General features: G+C 43.5%; 1 protein-coding gene across 2 annotated transcripts in view; it reads right to left on the bottom strand.

Moving 5' to 3' along the window:
- Nucleotides 1-24,914, bottom strand: part of FER (FER tyrosine kinase) — a 304,375-nt gene that overhangs the window by 71,604 nt on the left and 207,857 nt on the right. For both annotated transcript variants that reach the window (XM_033929145.1, XM_033929146.1), the window contains exons 14-15: nt 10,890-10,946; nt 2,891-3,006 (exon numbers count right to left, since the gene is read on the bottom strand). In XM_033929145.1, coding sequence (XP_033785036.1) covers nt 2,891-3,006; nt 10,890-10,946 — 173 coding nt within the window. The remainder of the gene's footprint in view (nt 1-2,890; nt 3,007-10,889; nt 10,947-24,914) is intronic.

Here is a 24,914-nt window from a genome sequence, read left to right on the forward strand (position 1 = left end):
TTGGGAGCAACATTATAAGTTAGTCCTTCGTTTATATATTTCTCCTAAGAGAGCTTATCTCTCCGGATTTCGTGAGTCTGTTGACTGTCTTCGTTGTCAAGCCCCTGAGGCGGGCATGGTACATATGTTCTGGATCTGCCCCACTATTTGCTCTTTTTGGGATGCTCTTTTTCTCTTTGTGGAGCGCATTTGGTCCATTACCATTATACGTTCTCCTGTGTTATTATTTGGCAACATACCTCATTTTCCCCCCCAGAAACCGGGGGCAGCTGCCTTTCACAAGTAGACAGTTATTATTGCTTTGAAATGTATTTTGCTTAAATGGCTCGATGGAGAGACACCAGACTTTATCTGGAGATGCCGATGTGTGAGCGTTGGGATGACCGAGATTTTTCTTCCCTCTCAGGGCACCTTTTTCAACATACTTGGGAACCCTTTTGGACTACTTTGACTCCCGTGGCTCGTAGCCGTTTACTTAATTGCTGATCTATTGTATTTCCTTTGTTTTTCCATTTTTTGCTCTGTTTGTCTACTTTTGCACTTTGTAACCCACTCTGGATTATTGTGGGGTTGTACTTAGAAGGAGGACCGAGGATGGGGGGAGGGATGGTTTTTTTGGGGTTGGGTATCTAGGTTGCTCTCATGGATTATTGGATATAACTTGAGCTAGTGTTTATTGTATTTGTTTACTACTGTTGTATTCTTGTTGAGCTCAATAAAATATATTTGACTATAAAGTAGCTCAAAGTGACTAATTCATAAATTCTAAATCTAGTTATGTATGTACCGTATTTTCACGCAAATAACACGCACCCGTATAAAACGCGCACACGTGTATAGCGCGCAGAAATCACGATGATAAGCACAAAAACTTTGGTATAACGCGCTCACGATTATACCGCGCATGCTGCCCGACTCTCCGTTCACCCCCCTGACTTCCGTGCACTGCCCCGCCTCTCCGTGCGCTGTCCCGACTCTCCGTTCACCCCCCTGACTTCCGTGCACTGCCCCGCCTCTCCGTGCGCTGTCCCGACTCTCCGTTCACCCCCCTGACTTCCGTGCACTGCCCCGCCTCTCCGTGCGCTGTCCCGACTCTCCGTTCACCCCCCCCTGACTTCCATGCACTGCCCTGACTTTCCGTGCGCTGTCCCGACTCTCCGTTCACCCCCCCTGACTTCCGTGCACTGCCCTGACTTTCCGTGCGCTGTCCCGACTCTCCGTTCACCCCCCTGACTTCCGTGCACTGCCCCGCCTCTCCGTGCGCTGTCCCGACTCTCCGTTCACCCCCCCCCCCGACGTCCGATTCATCCCCCCCCCCCGGCAGGACCATTCGCACCCCCACCCCGAAGGACCGCCGACTCCCCGACAATATCGGGCCAGGAGGGAGCCCAAACCCTCCTGGCCACGGCGACCCCCTACCCCCACCCCGCACTACATTACGGGCAGGAGGGATCCCAGGCCCTCCTGCCCTCGACGCAAACCCCCCTCCCCCCCAACGACCGCCCCCCCCAAGAACCTCCGACCGCTCCCCCAGCCGACCCGCGACCCCCCCTGGCGACCCCCACGACCCCCCCCACCCCCCTTCCCCGTACCTTTGGTAGTTGGGCCAGAAGGGAGCCCAAACCCTCCTGGCCACGGCGACCCCCTAACCCCACCCCGCACTACATTACGGGCAGGAGGGATCCCAGGCCCTCCTGCCCTCGACGCAAACCCCCCTCCCCCCCAACGACCGCCCCCCCCAAGAACCTCCGACCGCTCCCCCAGCCGACCCGCGACCCCCCTGGCGACCCCCACGACCCCCCCACCCCCCTTCCCCGTACCTTTGGTAGTTGGCCGGACAGACGGGAGCCAAACCCGCCTGTCCGGCAGGCAGCCAACGAAGGAATGAGGCCGGATTGGCCCATCCGTCCTAAAGCTCCGCCTACTGGTGGGGCCTAAGGCGCGTGGGCCAATCAGAATAGGCCCTGGAGCCTTAGGTCCCACCTGGGGGCGCGGCCTGAGGCACATGGGCCCAACCCGACCATGTGCCTCAGGCCGCGCCCCCAGGTGGGACCTAAGGCTCCAGGGCCTATTCTGATTGGCCCACGCGCCTTAGGCCCCACCAGTAGGCGGAGCTTTAGGACGGATGGGCCAATCCGGCCTCATTCCTTCGTTGGCTGCCTGCCGGACAGGCGGGTTTGGCTCCCGTCTGTCCGGCCAACTTCCAAAGGTACGGGGAAGGGGGGTGGGGGGGTCGTGGGGGTCGGCCAGGGGGGTCGCGGGTCGGCTGGGGGGGCGGTCGGAGGTTCTTGGGGGGGGACGGTCGTTGGGGGGGAGGGGGGTTTGCGTCGAGGGCAGGAGGGCCTGGGATCCCTCCTGCCCGTAATGTAGTGCGGGGTGGGGTTAGGGGGTCGCCGTGGCCAGGAGGGTTTGGGCTCCCTTCTGGCCCGATATTGTCGGGAAGTCGGCGGTCCTTCGGGGTGGGGGTGCGAGTGGTCCTGCCGGGGGGGGGGGGGATGTATCGGACGTCGGGGAGTCGGCCGGGCAAGAGGGCTTGGGCTCCCTCTTGCTCCGATCGTGGATGCGGGTGCGGGTGGGAGCGCGTGCGAGTGGTCGTTCGGGGTGGGGGTGCGAGTGGTCCTGCTGGGGGGGTGAATCGGGCGTCGGGCGGGGTGGGAACTATGTTTGAAAACTTTCGTATACCGCGCTCACGCATATAACGCGCGAGGGGTATGCGCGGTAGGTAAAAACGCGTATAACGCGCGCGTTATATGCGTGAAAATACGGTATACCTTAATTGCCTCATCTACATACATCCTTCCTAATTGGTTAGAATCCTTAATTAATGAACTGATCAAACAAATATGAAATCTAACAACAATCTCTATTTAATTTAGTGCTGTGAACTCACCTAGCCTCTGATAAAAATTTTATTTTCAGCTCCTGAGGAAGGTCTTCTTTACAGGTTTTAACAGCAACAGGTGTTTTATCCTTTAACGTTCCTTTAAACACTTCACCAAAATTACCCTGTAACAGAAAATATTTTAAACTCAAAGTAAACCAGTAGTTCAGTAGTATGGTAAAACTGATGCTATAGGCTGTGTCTGCCATTTTGATGTGGAAGCCTGCCTGGGCAAGAGCGACTGGGTATCTCTCCAGCTCCAAAGCCCACTTGATTACTAGGAGCCTGAATGGTAGGCCTAGAGGTCCTACTAGGGGTGGTGGGGTATTGGAGGGGGCCTTGCTTTTCAGGGAGAGGAAAGAGTTAGGAGGGCCACTGCTGTTTAGAGATAGGGAGTAAGCAAAGGCAGTTTTGGGCTAGTACCCTAAAGTTATGCTGATATTCAATGCCAGCAGCAGCATAACTGAACTAGGCAAAGTTAGAACTGCTATTTATGCAGTCCTATATGCTCAGTTTGCTATGCAAGCACTAGCACTGAATATGGCCAGCAGCTGCATAACTCCTGGCACCTCCCTGACTCCACTTACTGAAATGTCCCTCTTTTGCCTATGTTCAGCATGGCTAGTTAGTTCTGAACTTAGCAGCCCTGCCCATTTAATTGCCGATAAATATTGGTGGCTGGCCAGCTGAGCTCGATTTTAAGAGGGCAGGAGTTTTTCCTGCCCACATAAACCAAGTTAATATCCAGCCAGACTAAACATTTTTAACTTTTTATCCCCATATTAAAAACTATAGATGGGTAACCCAATAAACGTTTGTGTAGTTTTTAAACAAATATAGCATTTTTCTTAAGGAGTTCAAAATATAGGCCTTGTAAATCTTCAGCAATGCAAACACAAAGAAGAACGGATACCAAACAGTATCCAATAGTCCAAATAAAAATATCCTTAAAGATATCCGATGTGACCCATATTAGTGCTGCATCAGGGGTAACATTTTACAAACATATGAAATAAAACATATATAGATAAATTTTAACAAGCATAACAACAATCGAAAAGGGATCCAAAGGATATTCCATGTGAATGGACAGTGAAACTGAAGTGTCCATAGATAAATATATGCTTCTGATAGTGAGACAAATGCAGTAAAATGTTTGTTTGTAGAATGTTACCCCTAATGCAGCCCTTATCTGGGAAAAATGTGGCCCACGTCAGGTATCTTTAAGGATATTTTTATTTGGACTACTGGAATAAAAGATTAACTTATATTGTTGATTGGGATCCACTCCTCTTTGTACCTTTTCTTATGGGGAGCACACACGTATTTAAGTATCGGGAAAGACGGCACATTCTTAAGTAAACTCTCATTACACACATGGCACACTCTTTAAGAAGAGTGACATTAAAGAATGACACACACTTTTCATACTAGTGCACACATACATGTACTAATGGAAAAGAGGGTGCACTCTAAGATAAGTGCACCCTCTTTGAACATAGTGTGCACATTTTAAGATGAGGGCGCATTATTGGAGAATGATAATTTGTCGCACATGACAACCCATATCTAACAAAAACTAAATCTAATACTGGCCAAACAATCAACCTACAATGATGATTTGAAAACTACATATAAGTAGTCTTGTCTAGCTTTAACTTTAATTCCATCTTTTGATGTCTAGTTTTAACTTTAATTCCATCTTTTGAAACCAGGTAGATAACTCTGGATAGAAGTAGGAAAAAGGAAGAGACTTTAAGAGGGTCATTTTCAATAGGACATCTAAGTCTGACTCAGGATGTTCAAGTTAGATGCTCCAAAAAAATGATTCATAATTAAAAAGGTGCTCAGGATGACAGGACGTTTCAGAAAATGCAGTAAGTAAAAGTTCACACTGCAGTTAGACTACTTCATCATTGTTCCAAGTACCATCATGTCACTCCACTACTAAAAACTGAGCCTATCCTTCCAGTTTCATAACACATCCCATTTAAATACAATATTCTCTCTCATCAAATATTATCAAGTGGACTTCCTTCTTTCTTGTTCAGTTTCTTGGTTCAATACTCTCCACAAAGAACCCTTCATTCATCTCAACAACAGTTACTTGTCCCATCATTTCAACAATATCTTGATTTTCATAGGAACTCTTCATTTTCCATAATGGCTCGCAATTTTATTTTTAATTTAATGAACAGAAAATACAGTTTTACTGTAAATTTGCACTGCTTTCTTTTTATATTTCAAAGTGTAGAGTGCTGTTTCTCTTTCTCTGATGTTGAACTGCATATGGCTTCTTGAGGTTTAAGTTTGATTTTTGTCTACATTTGTTTGTGGTTGCTTGTAGTTGTGTTTTCCTATGTAGGGGCCTTGTTGTGAATATGTTAGCTTTGGGATATATGCATCACAGATATTTGTATTATGTTTATTGACTTACGAGATGGGGAGAGAGGGTGAACAGTCTTTATAGATTGGCTCACCATGATAACCCAAATTTCTAACCTCGGTTTATATTCATGTCAACCTTTTTTCCCCCTTTTTGGAGGGAAAAAGGATACCTCAGTTTATATTCAGATCAGTTTATATTCAAGTATACCTGTATACAGTATTTGTTGATTTGGTTGTTAATTCAGTTAGGTTAGAAAGGAAGTGTGTTATTTGAAATAATTTTTTCACATTTGGTTTTCTTTTACCGATTTGTTCTTAATAATACTTAGGCTAGTTTTGTTTGGGGTTTTGTAGTGGCTGATCTTTTTCTCCATGAGATTTTGTCTTCTTCAGTTTGATACTTATTCCATTTCCTTTCTAAGTCTCTGCATTCCCATTTCAGTGTTAGTAGTTTTCTATGAACCAGGGGGAGTTTCTGCTATCTATGATTTTTTTTCACTCTTTTAGGATATATTTTGTCTAGTACTTCTTCGGCGTTCTCATTCGATTTGTTGATGGCTACAGTTTTTTCTTGGTTGTGAAGTTTTTCATTCATTTTTTGCCATCAGATGTAAATACAAATTAAAAATAAATAGATATACCACAGAGCTTTATGGAAGGCACCAATATAAGTCAACAGCCTTTCACAATTTGCCATTCCAATATACTATTTGGGAATGTTGGGTCAAAAAAGAAATTATCCAGAGATAAATTTTTCCATGTATATCTAGTCAACTAATCTACTTATTAATAGCTGAGGATTTATTGGATCAAATGCCATAGTTAAATCTAATGGAAACAAATGTACATATATTATTATGCATTACTTCATTAACTCATGTTATTTATCTCAACATAAATTAAACAGCCCAATTATGTGTTATTTTAATAGCCCAATCATGTGTTATTATTTAACATAAGGGCCAGAGTGGCATGAAACAAATGGCAGACCAAGTCACAGAAATTGATCCAATACTTTTAAAAAACAACAGTTGCTGAGGGGTAACCCCCCCCCCCCCACCAGCACTTAGCTAAGTTTCACCCTGATGGGCTGTTTCATGGGCTATAAAACTGTTTAATTACATAATTACAATAATACAAAACCACAAAAAAGATATAAAACTATGTAAATCAAAATATTAAAAAGAACTTAAAAGACTATCATATAAAAGGTAAACAAACATAAGTAATGCTAAAATTATATACTTCCAACATATAAGCTTAGAATATAAAGTTTAGTATAGCTTCATGGCCTCTTTTACAAAGCCGTGCTAGCGGCTGCTCTGTGCTAACGGCCCCGAAGCCCAGAGAGAATTAAAGGGCTTCGGGGCTGTTTCCACACGGCAGCCATTAGCGCGGCTTTGTAAAAGAGGCCGTTAGTCTCCTAACAGGCGTGTAAGCACAAAACTAATCACAAGCAGCACATATTCCAATTAGTCAGTAAAATTCACAAGCAGCATACAATCCATAGAAGTTGTAAGAAAAAAGAAAAGAAAAGAAAAAAAAAAAGGGACAATCTTCTAACAGGTGTTCAATCACAGAAACAGTCACAGGCAGCACACATTCCCTGGGGTTATAAAAATCTTTGCAAAGGTGTAAAACTTGAATCAGGCTTCTACAGTAATAAGTAAGCAGTTATAAAATCAGTCACAAGCAGTATATAAGATTAATAGATGGTTTTTTTTTCTCTAACAGGTGTGCGACCACATAGCTGGTCATTAGCAATACTCATTAATCTGTAAAGCTAATCACAAGCAGCATACACTTCCTTTAGTCAGTAGAATTCACGAAGGTTTAAAAAGGCATCTAAAAGGTTTGCAACCATAAAAAAGAGGTTCTAAAAAAACAGTCTATAAATCCTGGTGTTTAAAACTTAAACCAGGTTGCTAATAAGTATACAAATATAAAACCAGTCATAAACAGCATCTAAGATTAATAGAGGTTTTTTTCTCTAAATGATGTGCATTCACAGAGCTGGACATAAACAATACTCATACCATTGAGAACTCTTTTTTTCCCCCAACAGAGGTAAATTGTTGAACTCCCCTTTATCTACAATCATGTAAAAAAAATTAGGACACCCCATGAAATATTCAGTTCTTTCTTAAGAAATGTTCACATATCATTGTCAAATCTTTTTTTAATTTATCTCTGGAAAAAAAGTGATGCAATTGCAGGTAAACATCGGTATCGGGTGATCTTGCACTGTCAGGTAAGCCAGCTAAAAAGCTGCCTCCCAAACAGCGTCACAGATCACTATTGCATCGAGTCCCTTGATGCCGACCAAGCAGTGATGCTCCCCCTTGCAGCTTGCCTCTCCTTCGAGGTGTGCATCCTCATTGAAGTTATCCTCTCTGAGGCAAGCTGCTGCACCATTGGTACCGGCAGACAAGCCACAGGTACTGGTGCTTTCCTTCTGTGAAAAGCTCAATGAGTTTTTCACAAGGGAGCTGGGTGATATCTTCAAGCTGCATGCACCAGCATCAACTCTCTCAGTACTGGCCCAGCCTGAGCAGATGGCCACCAAATCCTGCGGTACCGCAACTAGCTCTCCTGTACAACATCGAATGGATATTCATCCAGTCACTATTACTCTTCTTGACGTTCGACACCTCAACATCGATCATCTCATCGAAGGTCAAGTTCTTCATTGATGCTTCGATCTATTTCCTCTAGACCAGTGGTTCCCAACCCTGTCCTGGAGGAACACCAGGCCAATTGGGTTTTCAGGCTAGCCCTAATGAATATGCATGAAGCAAATTTGCATGCCTATCACTTCCATTATATGCAAATCTCTCTCATGCATATTCATTAGGGCTAGCCTGAAAACCCGATTGGCCTGGTGTTCCTCCAGGACAGGGTTGGGAATCACTGCTCTAGACATCGACAATCACCTTCACCAAAGGTTCTTTATGACTCTGGCTTACAGTCTGATTCGGATGGGGAGTATTCTGCTTCTGTAACAGAAGTGTATAATACTTTTTCGGAGAAGTCTCCTCAGAAATCTCCATCAAAGGCAAAATCTTCTCCTGAAAGAGTCTATTTCACTAAATTCATTAGACAATTGGGCAAAGAACTACTTGTTAAACTAGAGGCTGACACTGCCGACAGTGCTGAATATCTTGAGGCTTTGGATTATGATGAGCCGCCTAAGGAACTTCTCAAACTACAGTTGCATGGTATTCTTAAAGAGACTCTTCACAAGAATTGGGAAATGCCCATGACCATTACAGTGGCTCTCAGAAAACTTGATTCTCTCTACATAATCACTTCTTCCCCAGGTTTCGATAAACCACAACTTCAACACCAATCACTAGTTGTGAAATCAACTTTGAATAAATCTTTTCCATTAAAAATCTATGTTTCAGTGCTACCAGGGCTTAAAAATGCACTATGGACAAATTTGGACGTCACCTCTTTCAAAACTCAATGTTGGCAAATAGGGTCTTTAATTACAATTTCTATATATCCTGCTACATAAAACACCTTGTTAAGAAATTGCCTTCTTTTGATAAGTATATTCCTTCTCAACGTCTCCAGGAATTTCGTTCTCTTTTATACACTCTCCCTTGCTAGAAGATATGTGGCAAGATCTGCTTATGATGCCTTTGAGTTATCATCTAGAGCTTCAGCTATATCAGTGGTGATGAGACGTCTCACATGGTTGAGAGTCTCAGATATGGACATCAATCTTCAAGACAGTTAGCTAATATTCCCTTTTTGGGAGATGAGCTTTTTGGAGACTTAATTGAAAATGCTACACAAAAATTCACTGATCATGAAAATAGCTGGAATGCTTTAATTAAAACCAAGTCTAAACCACCTTTAGCTTCTCAGTCGTTTAAGCCTTCTTCCTCATATCAAGAGGCGTTATTCAACAAAACCTGCTGCATCTTGTATGCCTCAGCAGAGGAAGCAAAAGCAACAGGGTCCGCAAAAGTCTCAACCAGCAGCTCCTCAGAAACCTATGTCTTTTTGATGGACTCAGAGAGCATAGCCATTATTTCCCCTTCTTAGACACTTCCTCAGCCAATTGGATGTCGGCTCCAGTTATATTATTCACGTTGGAACTGATAACAACACACCTGAGAGGGATACTCTCCATTTCCTCATTATTTCTCCAGATCATCCTCCGTGAGAATCCTCTTTTGACCCTCAGCAGATGTCCCTTCTTCTTCAGGAAATAGAGTCCTTACTTCTTCTGAATGCAATAGAAAAGATTCCTCTTACTCAAAGGAACCTGGTACTTTCTTATTTTGAAGATGACGGGAGATCTACGTCCAATTTTAGACCTCAGGGGCCTGAACAAGTTTCTGGTAAAGGAAAAGTTTTGCATGTTATCCTTGGCAACTTTATATCTCCTCTTAGATCTGAACAATTGGTTATGCTCTCTGGATCTAAAGGAAGCTTATACACACATTCCAATTCATCCTGCCCACAGAAAATTTCTTAGATTTCAGGTAGCCCAGCAACACTTTCAATATAAGGCTCTGCCATTCAGCCTTGCATCTTCACCCAGAGTGTTCATCAAGTGTCTGGTAGTAGTAGCTGTGGCTCAAGGTCTTCAAGTTTTTCCTTATCTCAACAATTGGTTCATAAAGGATGCCACTCCTCAAGGGGTGGTGATAGCCAAAACGATCGACAATTCTCTTGTTTCAACAGTTGGGGTTCGAAGTCAATTTTTCCCAAATCTCAACTTCAACTCTCTCAAGCTCTGCAATTTATTGGAGCTCTCCTCGACACCATTCATCTCAGAGCGTTTCTTCCCCAGCAAACACAAGAAAATTTGATTCAGCTTTGGACTCAGATTTATCACCTTCCATCAATCTCAGCCAGACAGATGATGGTGCTTTTGGGCCACATGGTCTCAATGGTTCAGGTTACTCCTTTCGCAGACTGAATAAAATAAGAAAAAGGGGAGAGAAGAAGAGAAACACTCCTTCAGGCACGCGTGCAGAAAGGAAAAACTGCAGGTGGTGCTAGAGCTTCCAGTGAAGTAGATGAGAGTTACAGAAAAAATTCAGAATAAATTTCTTCTGCATATGGCACGCGGCCATTGAGTGATAACCCACTTGTCTAGAATGTCTCACCTATTGCACTAGAAATTTGATTAAGTGCCATAGAACCGCAAGGTATTGGCAGAATAAAATAAACTAATGTAATGTAATCAAGCCTAACTCATTGCAACTCTGGATATTTTTCAGAGAGCACTCAGTTTTCTGTGATGTGCTTTATTGCTGCTAAGGTGTTCATAACTATTCTAATACTATTACAAATATTTTAAGATATGACAATTTTGCAAAAAAGGCAGCAAAATTTAAAATACTCCATACAGAAATTATTTAATTTATTCCTAAATTTAGTTATGAGAAGACAACAGTACTAGGATGATAACTAATGAATATTTGAATTCATTAACATATAATTCTACTTGCTCTGCCATGAAAGTTAAATAAAAAGGACAGGATGTAGAACAATGAATAAAATGATGCATATATCCAATAATTCTCAGGCCATATATTTCTTATTCATAGCCTACAAATTACCATGATTAATTCATTTAGCACAGTTAGATACTTACTTTGCCCAGTAATTCTCCCAGTATGACATCTTCATGATTGAGGACCCATTTCTTATCCTGTGGCAAATAAATACAAAATGATTTGTACAGGTAATAGTATATACTTTCTAAAGATATAACTGATCTTATGGAATATTTACTTGGAAGTAGTAACATGGAGAACCTCTAGATCAGATCATAAAAATGTTTCCATATAGCAAGAGGCCAACATAGTAATGCAGAGGATTTCCTATGAGTTAAAGTGTCTTTCTTTACATGAAAATATATCATATATGCAAATGAGCTGAATAACAAACTGAACTTCCTGAGGTGCATTTATTTTGTGACAAAAATCAACATACAAAGACATTTGAATGTCAATTTTTAACAAGTTTTCTAAATAATGAGCTGTTTTGCATTTTCTTCACATTGCAGCAACTCATTTATGAATTTGTATCAACTTTTGCATGAAGTGGCCTATGCAGAAAGGTTTACCAAGACAATGAACTCAATTTGTGAATTCTTTCCACAGAGGGGTGTTCATATGGGGGGGAAAAATTGCACACAATGCTACTGGCATTCTGATCTTTTTGTTTAAACATGCCTTCTGTAAGAAATTTGCACAGCTTAGTATAGGGAGCTTAGGAGATTAAAAACACAAGTGTATCCAAGAGTTTAGAATAAGTACTTGGTACTGGTATATGTGATACAGTAATTTAAAAAAAAATAAAATTATGTCCCAAAAATTATTTATGTTTTCCACTGTTCCAGAGACTTTCTAAATATTTGATATCTGGCTGTCTTTTTTCAGTATATTTTACAATCCTGCTTATGTCTTCCATGTCTGTGGCAACCACATATCTTTTTTTCCGTTTCTTTTTAGGAAATCTCCTTCACAGAAATAACCTGTACTATAACTTCCAGAGATGGGCAGTTAACAAAATTAACAAGTGATGTGTTACTAATCAGTATTACATGTATGCGCCAACTAGCCATGTGTGTATTTTCCTGTGTGTACTTATGTAAATCATAGTTTTGTAACATTATTTAAAATACGCTATAAAACAGTCTGGTTTCTGGTTATCTCTGTCTCAGCACCGATTATACAATAAAACACTTTCATAGGAGCATAAGAATAGCCTTTATTGGGTCAGACCAATGGTCCATTTAACCTAGTATCCCATCTTTACAGAGGCCAATTGTTATTTCTATTTCGCTGGGAATATTTCATATTCTAATCTCAGTGTTTCATTCTGTGGGTTGGTTTTGGGGATATCTTTCTTTTCTGTTTGAAGGATCCTCAAGTCCCTTCTGGGTGATGCCCCTCTTTCCTGTCTGTAAATAACAATCAGAGCTGACATTGGTACTGTGAAAGGTTTCAAATGTGAGAACAAGTACAGTTTTACAAGCATAATTCGTTCCAGAAGCATGCTCGCAATCCAAAGTACTCGTATATCAAAGCAACTTTCCCCATAGGCCATAATAGCAACGCTGACAAATTCATTCCACAACCCAAAAGGTGCTAAGGAGCTGGGAGGAACTGGCGAGGGGTGCCCCGGGGAGTGCACCTGTCGGGTGCCAGGTGCTGCAGTTTATAGGTGGCCAGCCGCGTGCAACTGCAGGCAGCGCCGCTTCAAGGAGATGCATCTTCTGTCCACCAGTCAGCCTTCCGCACCACATTGGAGAGGCCACGTAGAAGAGCGCCATCCCACATGCGTATTACATCTAAACAAGCACAATGTTGATGATTGACGCTGTGCGTGATTATACATAATGCGCATGTGGGACGGCACTCATCTACGTGGGCTCTCCAATGTGGTGTGGAAGGCACTTGGTGCAGAAGGCTGGCTGGTGGACGGAAGAGGCATCTTCTTGAAGTGGCGCTGCCTGCAGCTGTAAGTGCTCGTTTATCGGGGCAGCGCTCGGTTTGCGAGACAAAAATTTGCCGAGTGTTTTGCTCGTCTTGCAAAACACTCGCAAACCGCGTTACTTGCAAATCGAGGTTTAACTGTACTTCCTATTTCTTGTGAAAATACAGGAAGTGTCTATTCTAATGTTTTAAAATGACAGAACTGACTGATGCACCAGCAGAAGAACTGCAAATAGCTAATGAAGCAAGCTCCACATGAAACAGATGTCTACAGAATGCACCATTTCTTTTTACATCAGTGAGATGTGGTCGTATAGAACTAAAGTAAACATAACAGTTTTTAGACCACACTTTAAAAGATGTAGTGTGTACTGAAATAGGTTTCCTATTAGTAAAACAAAGAGAATCAGAGCCTTGTCATTATACTAGATGTCAAACCTCTTCCACTTAAAGCTGTGCAACTTTCTGGTGAATTTTCTAGAAGACACTATAATTCTTTGGCTTCTTCTAAGATATTTTTAAAATTCTACCACATTTCCTCCAATATCCAGGATATAAGGGCCAAAAAAACAAATGTTATGGTGCTTTAAAATTCCCTAGTTTTATAAAATTCTGAAGTGTAGAACAAATGTGTTTCGGGCAAAAGGAAACTATATGAATCCTATTCCCTTGGTCCCGTATGAATTTTATTGAAACTTTTGCTATTAGAAGTATTATAAGATATGTGCACAGAAAACCTGATTCCTATGAAGGAGGAAGGCATCTGCTGTTGCTTTGACTTGTATTTTCTCTTGGGGCAGAAGACTCATTCTTCCCTGCTATGTGGGTTGTTGCAAAAAGATTCATTTTAATTGTGTCCCAATTGAGTAAAATCCTGTTTGCTACACCTTGATCCAGGCATGCTTGAAGCAGAAATGAAATAGCTGGGAGAGGCAGCACTATAATTATCTGGCTGGCAGGGCTTGTTGTACCTTCCAGCAAGGTAAAAAGTGGAGCAGGAGTTCTGGAGGGGGCCTGAACTCAAAGTGTGATGGTGGGGGTGGGGGGTGGGGGGAGGCAGGCCCCCAAGGTCCCCTGTGGCTACACTCCTGCTCCACCTATGCTTAGCAATCTCCAGATAGAAGCAACCCCAACATCTGCCTAGATTTAGCACCTATTGGATTGCAAACCATAATTTTAAACTCAATTCTCTAAATTATTAAGCTAGCTTGGTCACCAAGAAGGATGTGTGATTGCGCTGCCCAACACTTCTATTAAAAATATCCCCTTTGATCTTTATCTCTTCCTAAACCGTTGAATCTTAAGTGTCATTAAACCTTTTTTGCCTAATGTAAACTTTGCTTGGTTTGCTCCTTTCTAGGTAGAAAGGACTTTGATTCTCTCATTTATGCCTTTGTGCAGAACTGTTTTGATTACTATAATGCCTTGTATTATGGGTTTGCAGCAGCTTCTGAACAATGCCTTAAAATGATCGAATGCATACCAGAAATATTAATATGCTGGTGCTCTCGTAAGCCACAGAACAACAAAATAAAAAAGAACAGCACTAAGGCAGATATAATATACAAAACAGTTAGGTAATTAAGATGATCGAGTTCGGGGGAGAAAAGATGATGTCCTAAAGATGAGTCATAGTGGCAGCAACTCTTCTCACCTACGTCTGCCTTTGAAGTGCCATGGTCACAAGTCTGCTCCTTCTGTGATAGCACCAAAGTTGAAGGAATATATTCATTATAAGTAGATAAGCACAGCTCTAGGATTGCTTCCTTTGCATCTTAATAGAATTTTTTTCACTCTTTTTATATGTTTGATCTCATCTCTCTCTTGAGGACTTATATGGACTTACCAAATGAGCATTTTCCATAGTAACATAATAACATAAGTAAATGACAGCAGATAAAGACCTGAACGGCCCATCTATTCTGCCCTGTAATTACATGCATTATAATTTCATAAATAAATTAAAATGTCTTTTTTCTTTGTTATTTATGGGCCATAGACCTTAGAAGTCCACCCGGCACTGTCCTTAGGTTCCAACTACTGGAGTTGCTGTTGAAGATCACTCCAGCCTATCCAAACTATCTCCTTGCGGGAAGGTTTGCCCATTCATATTTTAATTAGAGATCCTCTGAGTTCATCCCATGCTTTTTTGAATTCCATCACCGTTTTTCTCTCCACCATCTCCCTCAGTAGGGCATTCCAGCCATCCGCCACCCTCTCCGTGAAAAGACTTTACTAACATTATTCTTAAGTCTTCCTCCCTACAACCTCAAGTTATGCCCTCTAGTTATATCATTTTCCCTTCTCTGGAAAAGATTTGGATCTATATTAATACCTTTCAAATATCATATCCCTCTGTCTCTATTCTTCTCCATAACATACATGTTGAGGTCTTCTAGTCTCTTCTTGTAGTTCTTTTGGGGCTTACCCCCTACCATTTTTGTCGCTTTCCTCTGGACCACTTCAAGTCTTCTTATATCCTTGGCCAGATACAGCTTCCAAAACTGAACACAATACTCCATGTGGGGTCTCACCAACAACCTGTACAGGGGCAATAACACTTCTTTTCTTCTGCTAGTTACACCTCTCTCTATACGGCCTAGCATCCTTCTGGCTATAGCCACCGCCTTGTCATCTTCAGATCCACAGGTACTATCACCCCAAGGTTCCTCTCCCCGTCTATGCATATCAGCCTCTTGCCTCCTAGCATAAACATCTCCGTCAGATTTCTTCTCTCCAAATATATCACACTGAACTTCTTGCATTGAATTTTATTTGCCAGAGATTAGACCATTCTTTCAACTTTTGCAGATCCTTTTTCAAGTTTTCTACTCCCTCCGTGGTGTCAACTCTGTTACAAACCTTGGTATCATTTGCAAAAAGGCAAACCTTTGCTTCTAACCCTTCGACTGTATCACTCATGCACATATTGAAGAGAATTGGCCCCAGCACTGATAGTGAATCAATTGTTGTTTTAAAATCGGCCAGGAATTGGCCTACAGTGATTGACTCCTTATCTTTAGTGAATCTGGGCCTAAATTTGTTAACCGCCTTGATCTGACAAAATTATTCAAGAAATGTGGTATATCAAATAAACTACTTACTTATTAATTACTTATGAATTTTTCATTTAGGAAATTATCCACACCTTTTTTAAACCCTGCTAACTGCTTTCACTACATTTTCTGGCAACAAATTCCAGATTTTAATTACATGTTGAGTGATATTTTCTCTAGTTTGTTTGAAATCTACTGTTTGGTAGCTTCACTGCATGCCCCCAAGTCTACCTGGTTTCACTCCACTCAGTATTTCAAAGTTGTTTCATTTGTATTGTATTAACATTGTATCAGATCTAAGCTATAAGAATTTTCTTCCAAGTTGCCTATTAATAGTGTCGTTTGTATTCTGCTGACATTTATCATATTTGTGTTATATGTCATTGTTTTATAGTATTGTTAAATGTTTATATTTCTGATACTATATAATGTTACTCCCATTACTAAGATTCAATTTACCATTTCCATGTTTACCTGCAGAACTGTTGTCCTCCTTCCCTATCAAAATTGTATTTCTTTTTCTTTTCAGGATATTAAAATGATTTATTGGATGCAACCACCCTAAGATGTCTCTCATGGCAATATATCAAAGGTTTAATAAACTTGGAAACTTGATTTCAGTTATATTGGTCATTTTACTGCTGTTATGCTTGTTAATAAAATTGCAAATTTTATGTCAAGCTGTAACTGAAAAAGCTAGACGGTATATCACATTTTTAGTAAACTGTCTGAGGTAACCCAGCTTAAGGCAGTTAATAAATCTTGATAAATAAATGAACGTTTTATAATGAATTTGTTTTCATTTAACAAGAAAAGTGTCAGTGCTAGACAATGAGACTGCACAATAAAGAAGTTCATAGGAGCTCTAAAGAGAAGAACAATGGAAAGCTGTTTATAAGATAGCTTTAGCCAGAGTTGGAAGGACTTTCACACCTTCCTCCTCAGCAGGTCTCTAAGTTAAAGCCAACTGATGGTAAGGCAGGCTGCCAAAATTAATCTGTAGTTCATCATTCAGTGTATTGCTAAAACAGCACTTAATGTACCCAACTATTCTTTTAAGAAGGAACATTAGCGGCAAAAGCAGAAAACTTTGCCAGATCAAGTACACTTTGGCATTTGCAGTAGCCAGGCTGACTGATTACTGTATCATTAATCAAATTTGATTACATCTAAATTAGACATCCATCTGCATAATCACAAGCTACATAAAAAGCTAAGAATCAACTGCAATGGTTTTATTTGATTCAGTGTGTAAATCCACATTGAAAAATAATTACTTTCTTAAATTTGGTTTAATTCTGTTACTATTTAGATACATAGAGCAGTGGTTCCCAACCCTGTCCTGGAGGAACACCAGGCCAATTGGGTTTTCAGGCTAGCCCTAATGAATATGCATGAAGCAAATTTGCATGCCTATCACTTCCATCATATGCAAATCTCTCTCATGCATATTCATTAGGGCTAGCCTGAAAACCCGATTGGCCTGGTGTTCCTCCAGGATAGGGTTGGGAATCACTGACATAGAGCATCCACCAGTCCTAAAGGCAAGGAAGAAGACACGAGACTCCATGACTCTGATAGATAAACCTATTATCAAAGAGGAAGGGAAGCCCTTCTGGCTTCCCTTGCCAAGTCCAATGTGAACTTAATGCTTAATGAAGGCAAGTACAGTGGTGCCTCGCATAACGGACGCCTCGCACAGCGAACGCTGCGCACAACGAACTTTATGTCTTGATCCGTACAACGAACTTCGTTTCACACAACGAAGTCGCCCGAGCTGCATCCTTCCACGCAGGCACTGCGCTTAACTGCCCTCTCTCCGCCTGGTTCCCTCTTGCCCCCCCCCGACTCCCCGACACGATCGGGGCAAAAAGGAGCCCAAGCCCTCTTGCCCCGCCGATTCCCCAACTCCCCACACAATATCGGGCCAGGAGGGAGCCCAAGTCCTCCTGGCCACGGCGACCCCCTAACCCCACCCTGCACTACATTACGGGTAGGAGGGATCCCAGGCCCTCCTGCCCTCGACGCAAACCCCCCCTCCCCCCAACGACCGCCCCCCCCCCAAGAACCTCCGACCGCCCCCCCAGCCGACCCGCGACCCCCCTGGCCGACCCCCACGACACCCCCAACCCCCTTCCCCGTACCTTTCTGTAGTTGGCCGGACAGACGGGAGCCAAACCCGCCTGTCCGGCAGGCAGCCAACGACGGAATGAGGCCGGATTGGCCCATCCGTCCCAAAGCTCCGCCTACTGGTGGGGCCTAAGGCGCCTGGGCCAATCAGAATAGGCCCGGGAGCCTTAGGTCCCTCCTGGGGGCGGGGCCTGAGGCACATGGGCCCAACCCGACCATGTGCCTCAGGCCCTGCCCCCAGGAGGGACCTAAGGCTCCCGGGCCTATTCTGATTGGCCCAGGCGCCTTAGGCCCCACCAGTAGGCGGAGCTTTGGGACGGATGGGCCAATCCGGCCTCATTCCGTCGATGGCTGCCTGCCGGACAGGCGGGTTTGGCTCCCGTCTGTCCGGCCAACTACAGAAAGGTACGGGGAAGGGGGTTGGGGGTGTCGTGGGGGTCGGCCAGGGGGGTCGCGGGTCGGCTGGGGGGGCGGTCGGAGGTTCTTGGGGGGGGCGGTCGTTGGGGGGAGGGGGGGTTTGCGTCGAGGGCAGGAGGGCCTGGGATCCCTCCTGCCCGTAATGTAGTGCAGGGTGGGGTTAGGGGGTCGCCGTGGCCAGGAGGACTTGGGCTCCCTCCTGGCCCGATATTGTCGGGGAGTTGGGGAATCGGCGGGGCAAGAGGGCTTGGGCTCCCTTTTGCCCCGATCGTGTCGGGGAGTCGGGGGGGCAAGAGGGCTTGAGCTCCCTTTTGCCCCGATCGTGTCGGGGAGTCGGGGGGGCAAGAGGGCTTGAGCTCCCTCTTGCCCCGATCGTGTCGGGGAGTCGGGGGGGCAAGAGGGCTTGAGCTCCCTCTTGCCCCGATCGTGTCGGGGAGTCGGGGGGGGGCAAGAGGGCTTGAGCTCCCTCTTGCCCCGATCGTGTCGGGGAGTCGGGGGGGGCAAGAGGGCTTGAGCTCCCTCTTGCCCCGATCGTGTCGGGGAGTCGGGGGGGCAAGAGGGCTTGAGCTCCCTCTTGCCCCGATCGTGTCGGGGGTGCCAGGGACCACACGGAGTCACCCACCGTACCACCCGATTCGGGTAAGCGCAGGTATCGGTGGGTGGCTTATTTGCGGGGGGGTGCCTTATTTTACATTTTTTTCTAAAAAGGGGGGGCTGTCTTATTTGATGGCCCTGCCTTATCATCGGGGAAACACGGTAGAAAAAAAAAAAAAAATGAACAGTTAAGTCCCAGTTTTTGCCGCTGAGACTCTGCCCTCTCACTGTAAAATTAGACTCTACTTAGTCTGTCTTTAAATTTAAAAAATGTGTGTTGTTTTAAAAAAACAATTATGTTTTTAGATGTATCTAAATAAAAATAATAACCAAAAATTTATCTTTTTTTATGTCATCTTAGCATATTTTATGCTACAGAACGAATTATTTTTTTTAACATGTATTGTTATGGGAAAACGCGTTTCACACAACGAACGTTTCACATAACAAACTTGCTCCTGGAACGGATTAAGTTCGTTGTGTGAGGCACCACTGTACTGTATATACAAATGAATCTTAAAGTTTGTTCTAAATTTTGGTAACAGGATTCAGATTGAAGAAATGATATACTGAAATTTGGGTGAAGGGGAGGACTTGAGCCTAAAGTGGGTAGGTACAAAATTTTGCACCAACCCCTACTCTCCACCCCCGCCCTGTTCTCCTTGCCTCTTCCTTCAAACCCCAACTGCTTGGGATCCCTGCCAGCAAGTGTGCTGCAATTTGGGGGAGGGGACCTGAGCACAAAGTGGGTAAGGTTTAGGCCCCTCCAGTTCCTTCCTAAATCAAAGGGAAAATAACAGCCCTTTTGAAGGGGAAGGCACTGTGAAGAAAAAAGCACTGGGACTCTCCCCATATAATCCAGTCAATATTTGAGAATCACAGTATCTATTCAATAATGGAGGGGAGTGTGACTGCGGGCGCTTTGAGAGTTGGGCCAGATTATGTAAATGTCGCTAAGATTTAGGTTCCAGCACAGATTCCCATGCCCAACCTTGGGTTTAAGGATTTACACCAGTGTAAATCCTGGTGCACAAGTTGGGTATATAATCTTTATAACACTTTTCCCAAATTTTGGGAATGCCCTGACCTACTCATGGTCATGCTCTTTAGTTTGCATGTGAAACAATTTAGATCAGTGGTCTTAAACGCAAACCCTTTGTAGGGCCACATTTTATATTTGAAGAAATAGTTAATGTCTTATTAAAAAATGACAATTTTGCATGAGGTAAATCTCTTTAAAGTTTATAAATATTCCCTTACTGTTAAAGGAAATAATTATAAACTATAAACAGTTTTACCTCATGCAAAATTGTCATTCTTTCTCAAAATTGACACATTTCAATCACTATATTATAAATAAAATCATTTTCCCTACCTTTGTTGTCTGGTGACTTTATTTTTCTATGCTTTTAACTATGTTTCTAGGGCCTTCTTGCCCAATGACTGTTTTTCTCTAGTATTCACTTTCTGCCTTGAATCCATCTTTGGCATTAACTTAACATTCAATTTTTCCATGTCTTCCCTTCCCTTCCAATCTCGCTCTCCTTCCTTCCTTTCCCCTGGTCTGGCATTTGTATCCTTCCCTCACCCCATGCCCTGGCATTTCTCCCTCCCCCTCCATGGTCTGGTATCTCCTCCCATGGACTTGGCATCTCTCATTCCTCTCCTCTTCCTTCTCCCTCCTTCCCTCTCTCTCTCCAATTGGGTGCAGCAGCAACATTTCTCTTCCCCCTTTTCCCCCCTTCCCTGTGCAGCAGCAACATTTTCCTACCACCCTTCCCTGTGCATCAGCAGCATTTCCCTCCCACCCTTCCCTGTGCATCAGCAGCATTTTCCTCCAACTCCACTTCCCTGTGCAGCAGCAGCATTTCTCTCCCCCTTCAGTTACCTGTGTAGCAGCAGCATTTCCCTCTTCCTCCAGTTCCGTGTAGAAGCAGCAACATTTCCCTCCCCTCCACTTCCCTGTGTAGCAGCAGCATTTCCCTCCCCATCTACTTCCATGTGCAGCAGAAGCAGTATTTCCCTCCCCTTCCACTTCCCTGTGCAGCAGCAGCAACATTTCCCTCCCCCCCTTTCCTGTGCAGCAGCAGCAGCATTTCCCTCCCCTCCCTTCCCTGTGCAGCAGGGCAGCAGCACTTCTCTTCCTCGTTTCTGGCCGGCTCCCTTGCCAAAGTCATCTTTCAGTTCAAAGCCCTGGGCAGCGGCTCCTTGCATGATCCGCGCCTGCGTCAGAAGCCTTCTCTCTGATGTTGTGACATCAGAGAGGTTTCCGACACAGGTGCAGCTCATGAGAGGAGCCGTGGCAGTGGCTTTGAACTGAAAAATAACTTTGGCAAGGGAGCTAGCCTTTAGAGAGGCTTCCTACACAGGCCCAGATGCACAAGGAGCCGCCACCGCCGCCCGTGGCTTCGAACTGAAGAATAACTTAAGTAAGGGAGCTGGCCAGATCGCAGGTTGCAGAATGGTACCTGGGGGGCCGCGAGTTTTAGACCGCTGATTTAGATGCAGTGCTATAGAATAGCATACACACATATTGGTGAAGAAATCCAAATTAATGCTAATTAAAGTCAGTAATTGTAGACATCTCATTAACTCATTAATTTGCATGCTCATTTGTCCTGCATGCCCAAATATGAGTATCCAACTTTGAGCGATCTATATGGAATCCAGGGTATTCTATCCTGTTGCTCTAATCTGCATAGGTAACTGTGGGAATTGATATCCAATGTTCATTTTGGAAGTATGTGTGGAGTAATGAGGGAAGATAAGTAAAGTGGAGTGCTAAAATAAGAGGCCTTATGGGTCAGAACCAGGATTTTAAAACACCCAAAAATCATGTCCATAGTTAGGGGATGAGGGGGGCACTGCCCCTCCCCTAAACGATCTGCTCCTACCGCAGGGGTAAAGAGGAAAACTGTTCCCCTTTCCTTCAATTCTGGCCTCCCTCCTATCACCTCCGCTTCTCCACACATCTGGAACCTCTCCAGTTCCCACCCAAGTTAGGAAGAGAGAGGAGAGAACTGTAGCAAAGGGAAGGGGTTAAGTAGACAGAAAGAATGAGAAAGAGAGACAGATAGAAATTACTACAATCTAAAAAGGTAGAATGGATTGAAAACTTAATTAGAAGACAATTTTCATCTTTTAAATTTTCTTAAAATTTTAGGGATCTCTTCTCTTGATGCATTTAAGAAACACTTGGTAGAAGTTCTTAATTATTCTGAAGCTTCACCCTAATGAAATAGGAAATAATCCTGTAGCTAGGACCTGCCCACCAGAGGATACAATGTCCTCTTGCAATGAGGATGTGTCTCCAGGGGCGGACCTCATGTATTTCTTAGATAGGATTTTAATTAGTGCTAGGGAGGAGCCAGCTGTCTTGGTACATGTAGGCTGCAATGACAGGAAAATGTGGGAGGGAGGTTCTGGAAGCCAAATTTAGGCTCTTAGGTAGAAAGCTGAAATCCAGACCCTCCAGGATAGCATTTTCAAAAATGCTCCCAGCTCCATGTGCAAGACCCAAGAGGCAGGCAGAGCTCCAAAGTCTCAGCAGGGATGAGGTATTTAGATTTGTTAGGAACTAGGCAACCTCCTGGGAAAGGGGGGATCTTGTTCCGAAAGGATGAACTCCACCTTAGCCGGGATGGAACCAGGCTGCTGGCGCTAACGTTAAAAAAGGAAATAGAGCAGCTTTTAAACTGAGATGCGGGGGAAAGCCGACAGTCGCCCAGGAATGGATGGTTCGGTGTGAGGTATCCTTTAAGGATACTATTGAAACAGGATATTTAAGGAGTCTCAGTGGAGAGGTTTCAATAATGGTGAAAGAAAACCATTGTCCCTGTCTTCTCAGCAGCCTGTAGTTACAAGGAAAAACACAATTTGAAATGTCTGTATACAAATGCTAGAAGCCTAAAAAATAAAATAGGAGAGTTAAGAGTATATAGCACTGAATGATGAGGTAAATATAATAGGCATATCAGAGACCTGGTGGAAGGAGGACAATCAATGAGACACTGTATTACCTGGGTACAAATTGTATTGCAAGGATAGAGTAGGTCAAATTGGAAGGGGGGGGGTTGCATTATATGTTAAAGAGGAAGTGACGTCACAAAAAGAAATCTACTATAGAGGTATTTAATTTTCGAAAAGGCAACTATGATAAAATGAGGAAAATGGTTAAAAAGAAGCTAAAAAGATCAGTTCCAAAGGTTAGGATTGTATACCAGGCATGGATGTTATTTTAAAATACCATCATGGAAGCCTAGACCAGATATATTTCACGTATTAGCCATGGTAGAAAGAAGAGGAAACGAGAGCCAGCATGGTTAAAAGGTGAAATGAAAGAGGTTATAAGAGCCAAAAAAAAACATCCTTTAAAGAATGGAAAAAGGATCCGAATGAAGAAAATAGGAAGAGACAGAAGCACTGGCAACTTAGATGCAAAGCATCGATAAAGAAAGCTAAGAAAGAATATGAAGAGAAAGTTGCAAAAGAGGTAAAAACTCATAAAATTTTTTTAAGTACATCAGAAGCAGAAAATCTGTGAGGGAATCTGTGGGACCGTTGAATGATGAAGGAGCAAAAGGGGGGTGCTCAGGGAGGATAAGGCCATAGTGAAGAGACTGAATTAATTCTTTGCTTCGGTCCTTATGGAAGATGCACAAGATCTACCTGAACCAGAAATGATTTTCAAGGGTGATGATGTGGAGGAACTGAAAGAATTCTCTGTGAATATGGACGATGTACTAAGCAAAACTGACAAGTTAAAAAGTGACAAATCACCTGGATTGGATGGTATACATTCCAGGGTGCTAAAAGAACTCAAACATGAAATTGCTGACCTGCTGTTAGTGATCTGTAACCTGTTGCTAAAATTGTCTGTAGTACCTGAAGATTGGAGGCTGGCCAATATTATGCCGATTTTTTAAAAGGGTTCCAGCAGAGATCTGGGAAATTACAGACCGGTAAGCCGACTTCAGTGCCAGGCAAAATGGTGGAAACAATTATAAAATATAAAATTGTGGAACACGTAGACAAACATGATTTATTGAGACAGAGTCAGCATGGGTTCAGCCGAGAGAGATCTTGCCTTACCAATTTGTTTGACTTCTTTGAATGTGTGAATAAACATGTGGATAAAGGTGAGCCGGTTGATATAGTGTACAGTGGTGCCTCACACAACGAACTTAATTCGTTCCAGGAGCAAGTTTGTTATGCGAAAAGTTCGTTATGTGAAACGCGTTTTCCCATAACAATACATGTTAAAAAAAATAATTCGTTCTGTAGCATAAAATATGCTAAGATGACATAAAAAAAGATAAATTTTTGGTTATTATTTTTATTTAGATACATCTAAAAACATAATTGTTTTTTAAAACAACACACATTTTTTAAATTTAAAGACAGACTAAGTAGAGTCTAATTTTACAGTGAGAGAGGGCAGAGTCTCAGCGGCAAAAACTGGGACTTAACTGTTCATTTTTTTTTTTTTTTTCTACCGTGTTTCCCCGATGATAAGGCAGGGCCATCAAATAAGACAGCCCCCCCTTTTTAGAAAAAAATGTAAAATAAGGCACCCCCCCGCAAATAAGCCACCCACCGATACCTGCGCTTACCCGAATCGGGTGGTACGGTGGGTGACTCCGTGTGGTCCCTGGCACCCCGACACGATCGGGGCAAGAGGGAGCTCAAGCCCTCTTGCCCCCCCGACTCCCCGACACGATCGGGGCAAGAGGGAGCTCAAGCCCTCTTGCCCCCCCGACTCCCCGACACGATCGGGGCAAAAAGGAGCCCAAGCCCTCTTGCCCCGCCGATTCCCCAACTCCCCGACAATATCGGGCCAGGAGGGAGCCCAAGTCCTCCTGGCCACGGCGACCCCCTAACCCCACCCTGCACTACATTACGGGCAGGAGGGATCCCAGGCCCTCCTGCCCTCGACGCAAACCCCCCCTCCCCCCAACGACCGCCCCCCCCAAGAACCTC

Source organism: Geotrypetes seraphini, chromosome 1, assembly GCF_902459505.1.
Source record: "Geotrypetes seraphini chromosome 1, aGeoSer1.1, whole genome shotgun sequence".
Lineage (NCBI taxonomy): Eukaryota > Metazoa > Chordata > Amphibia > Gymnophiona > Dermophiidae > Geotrypetes > Geotrypetes seraphini.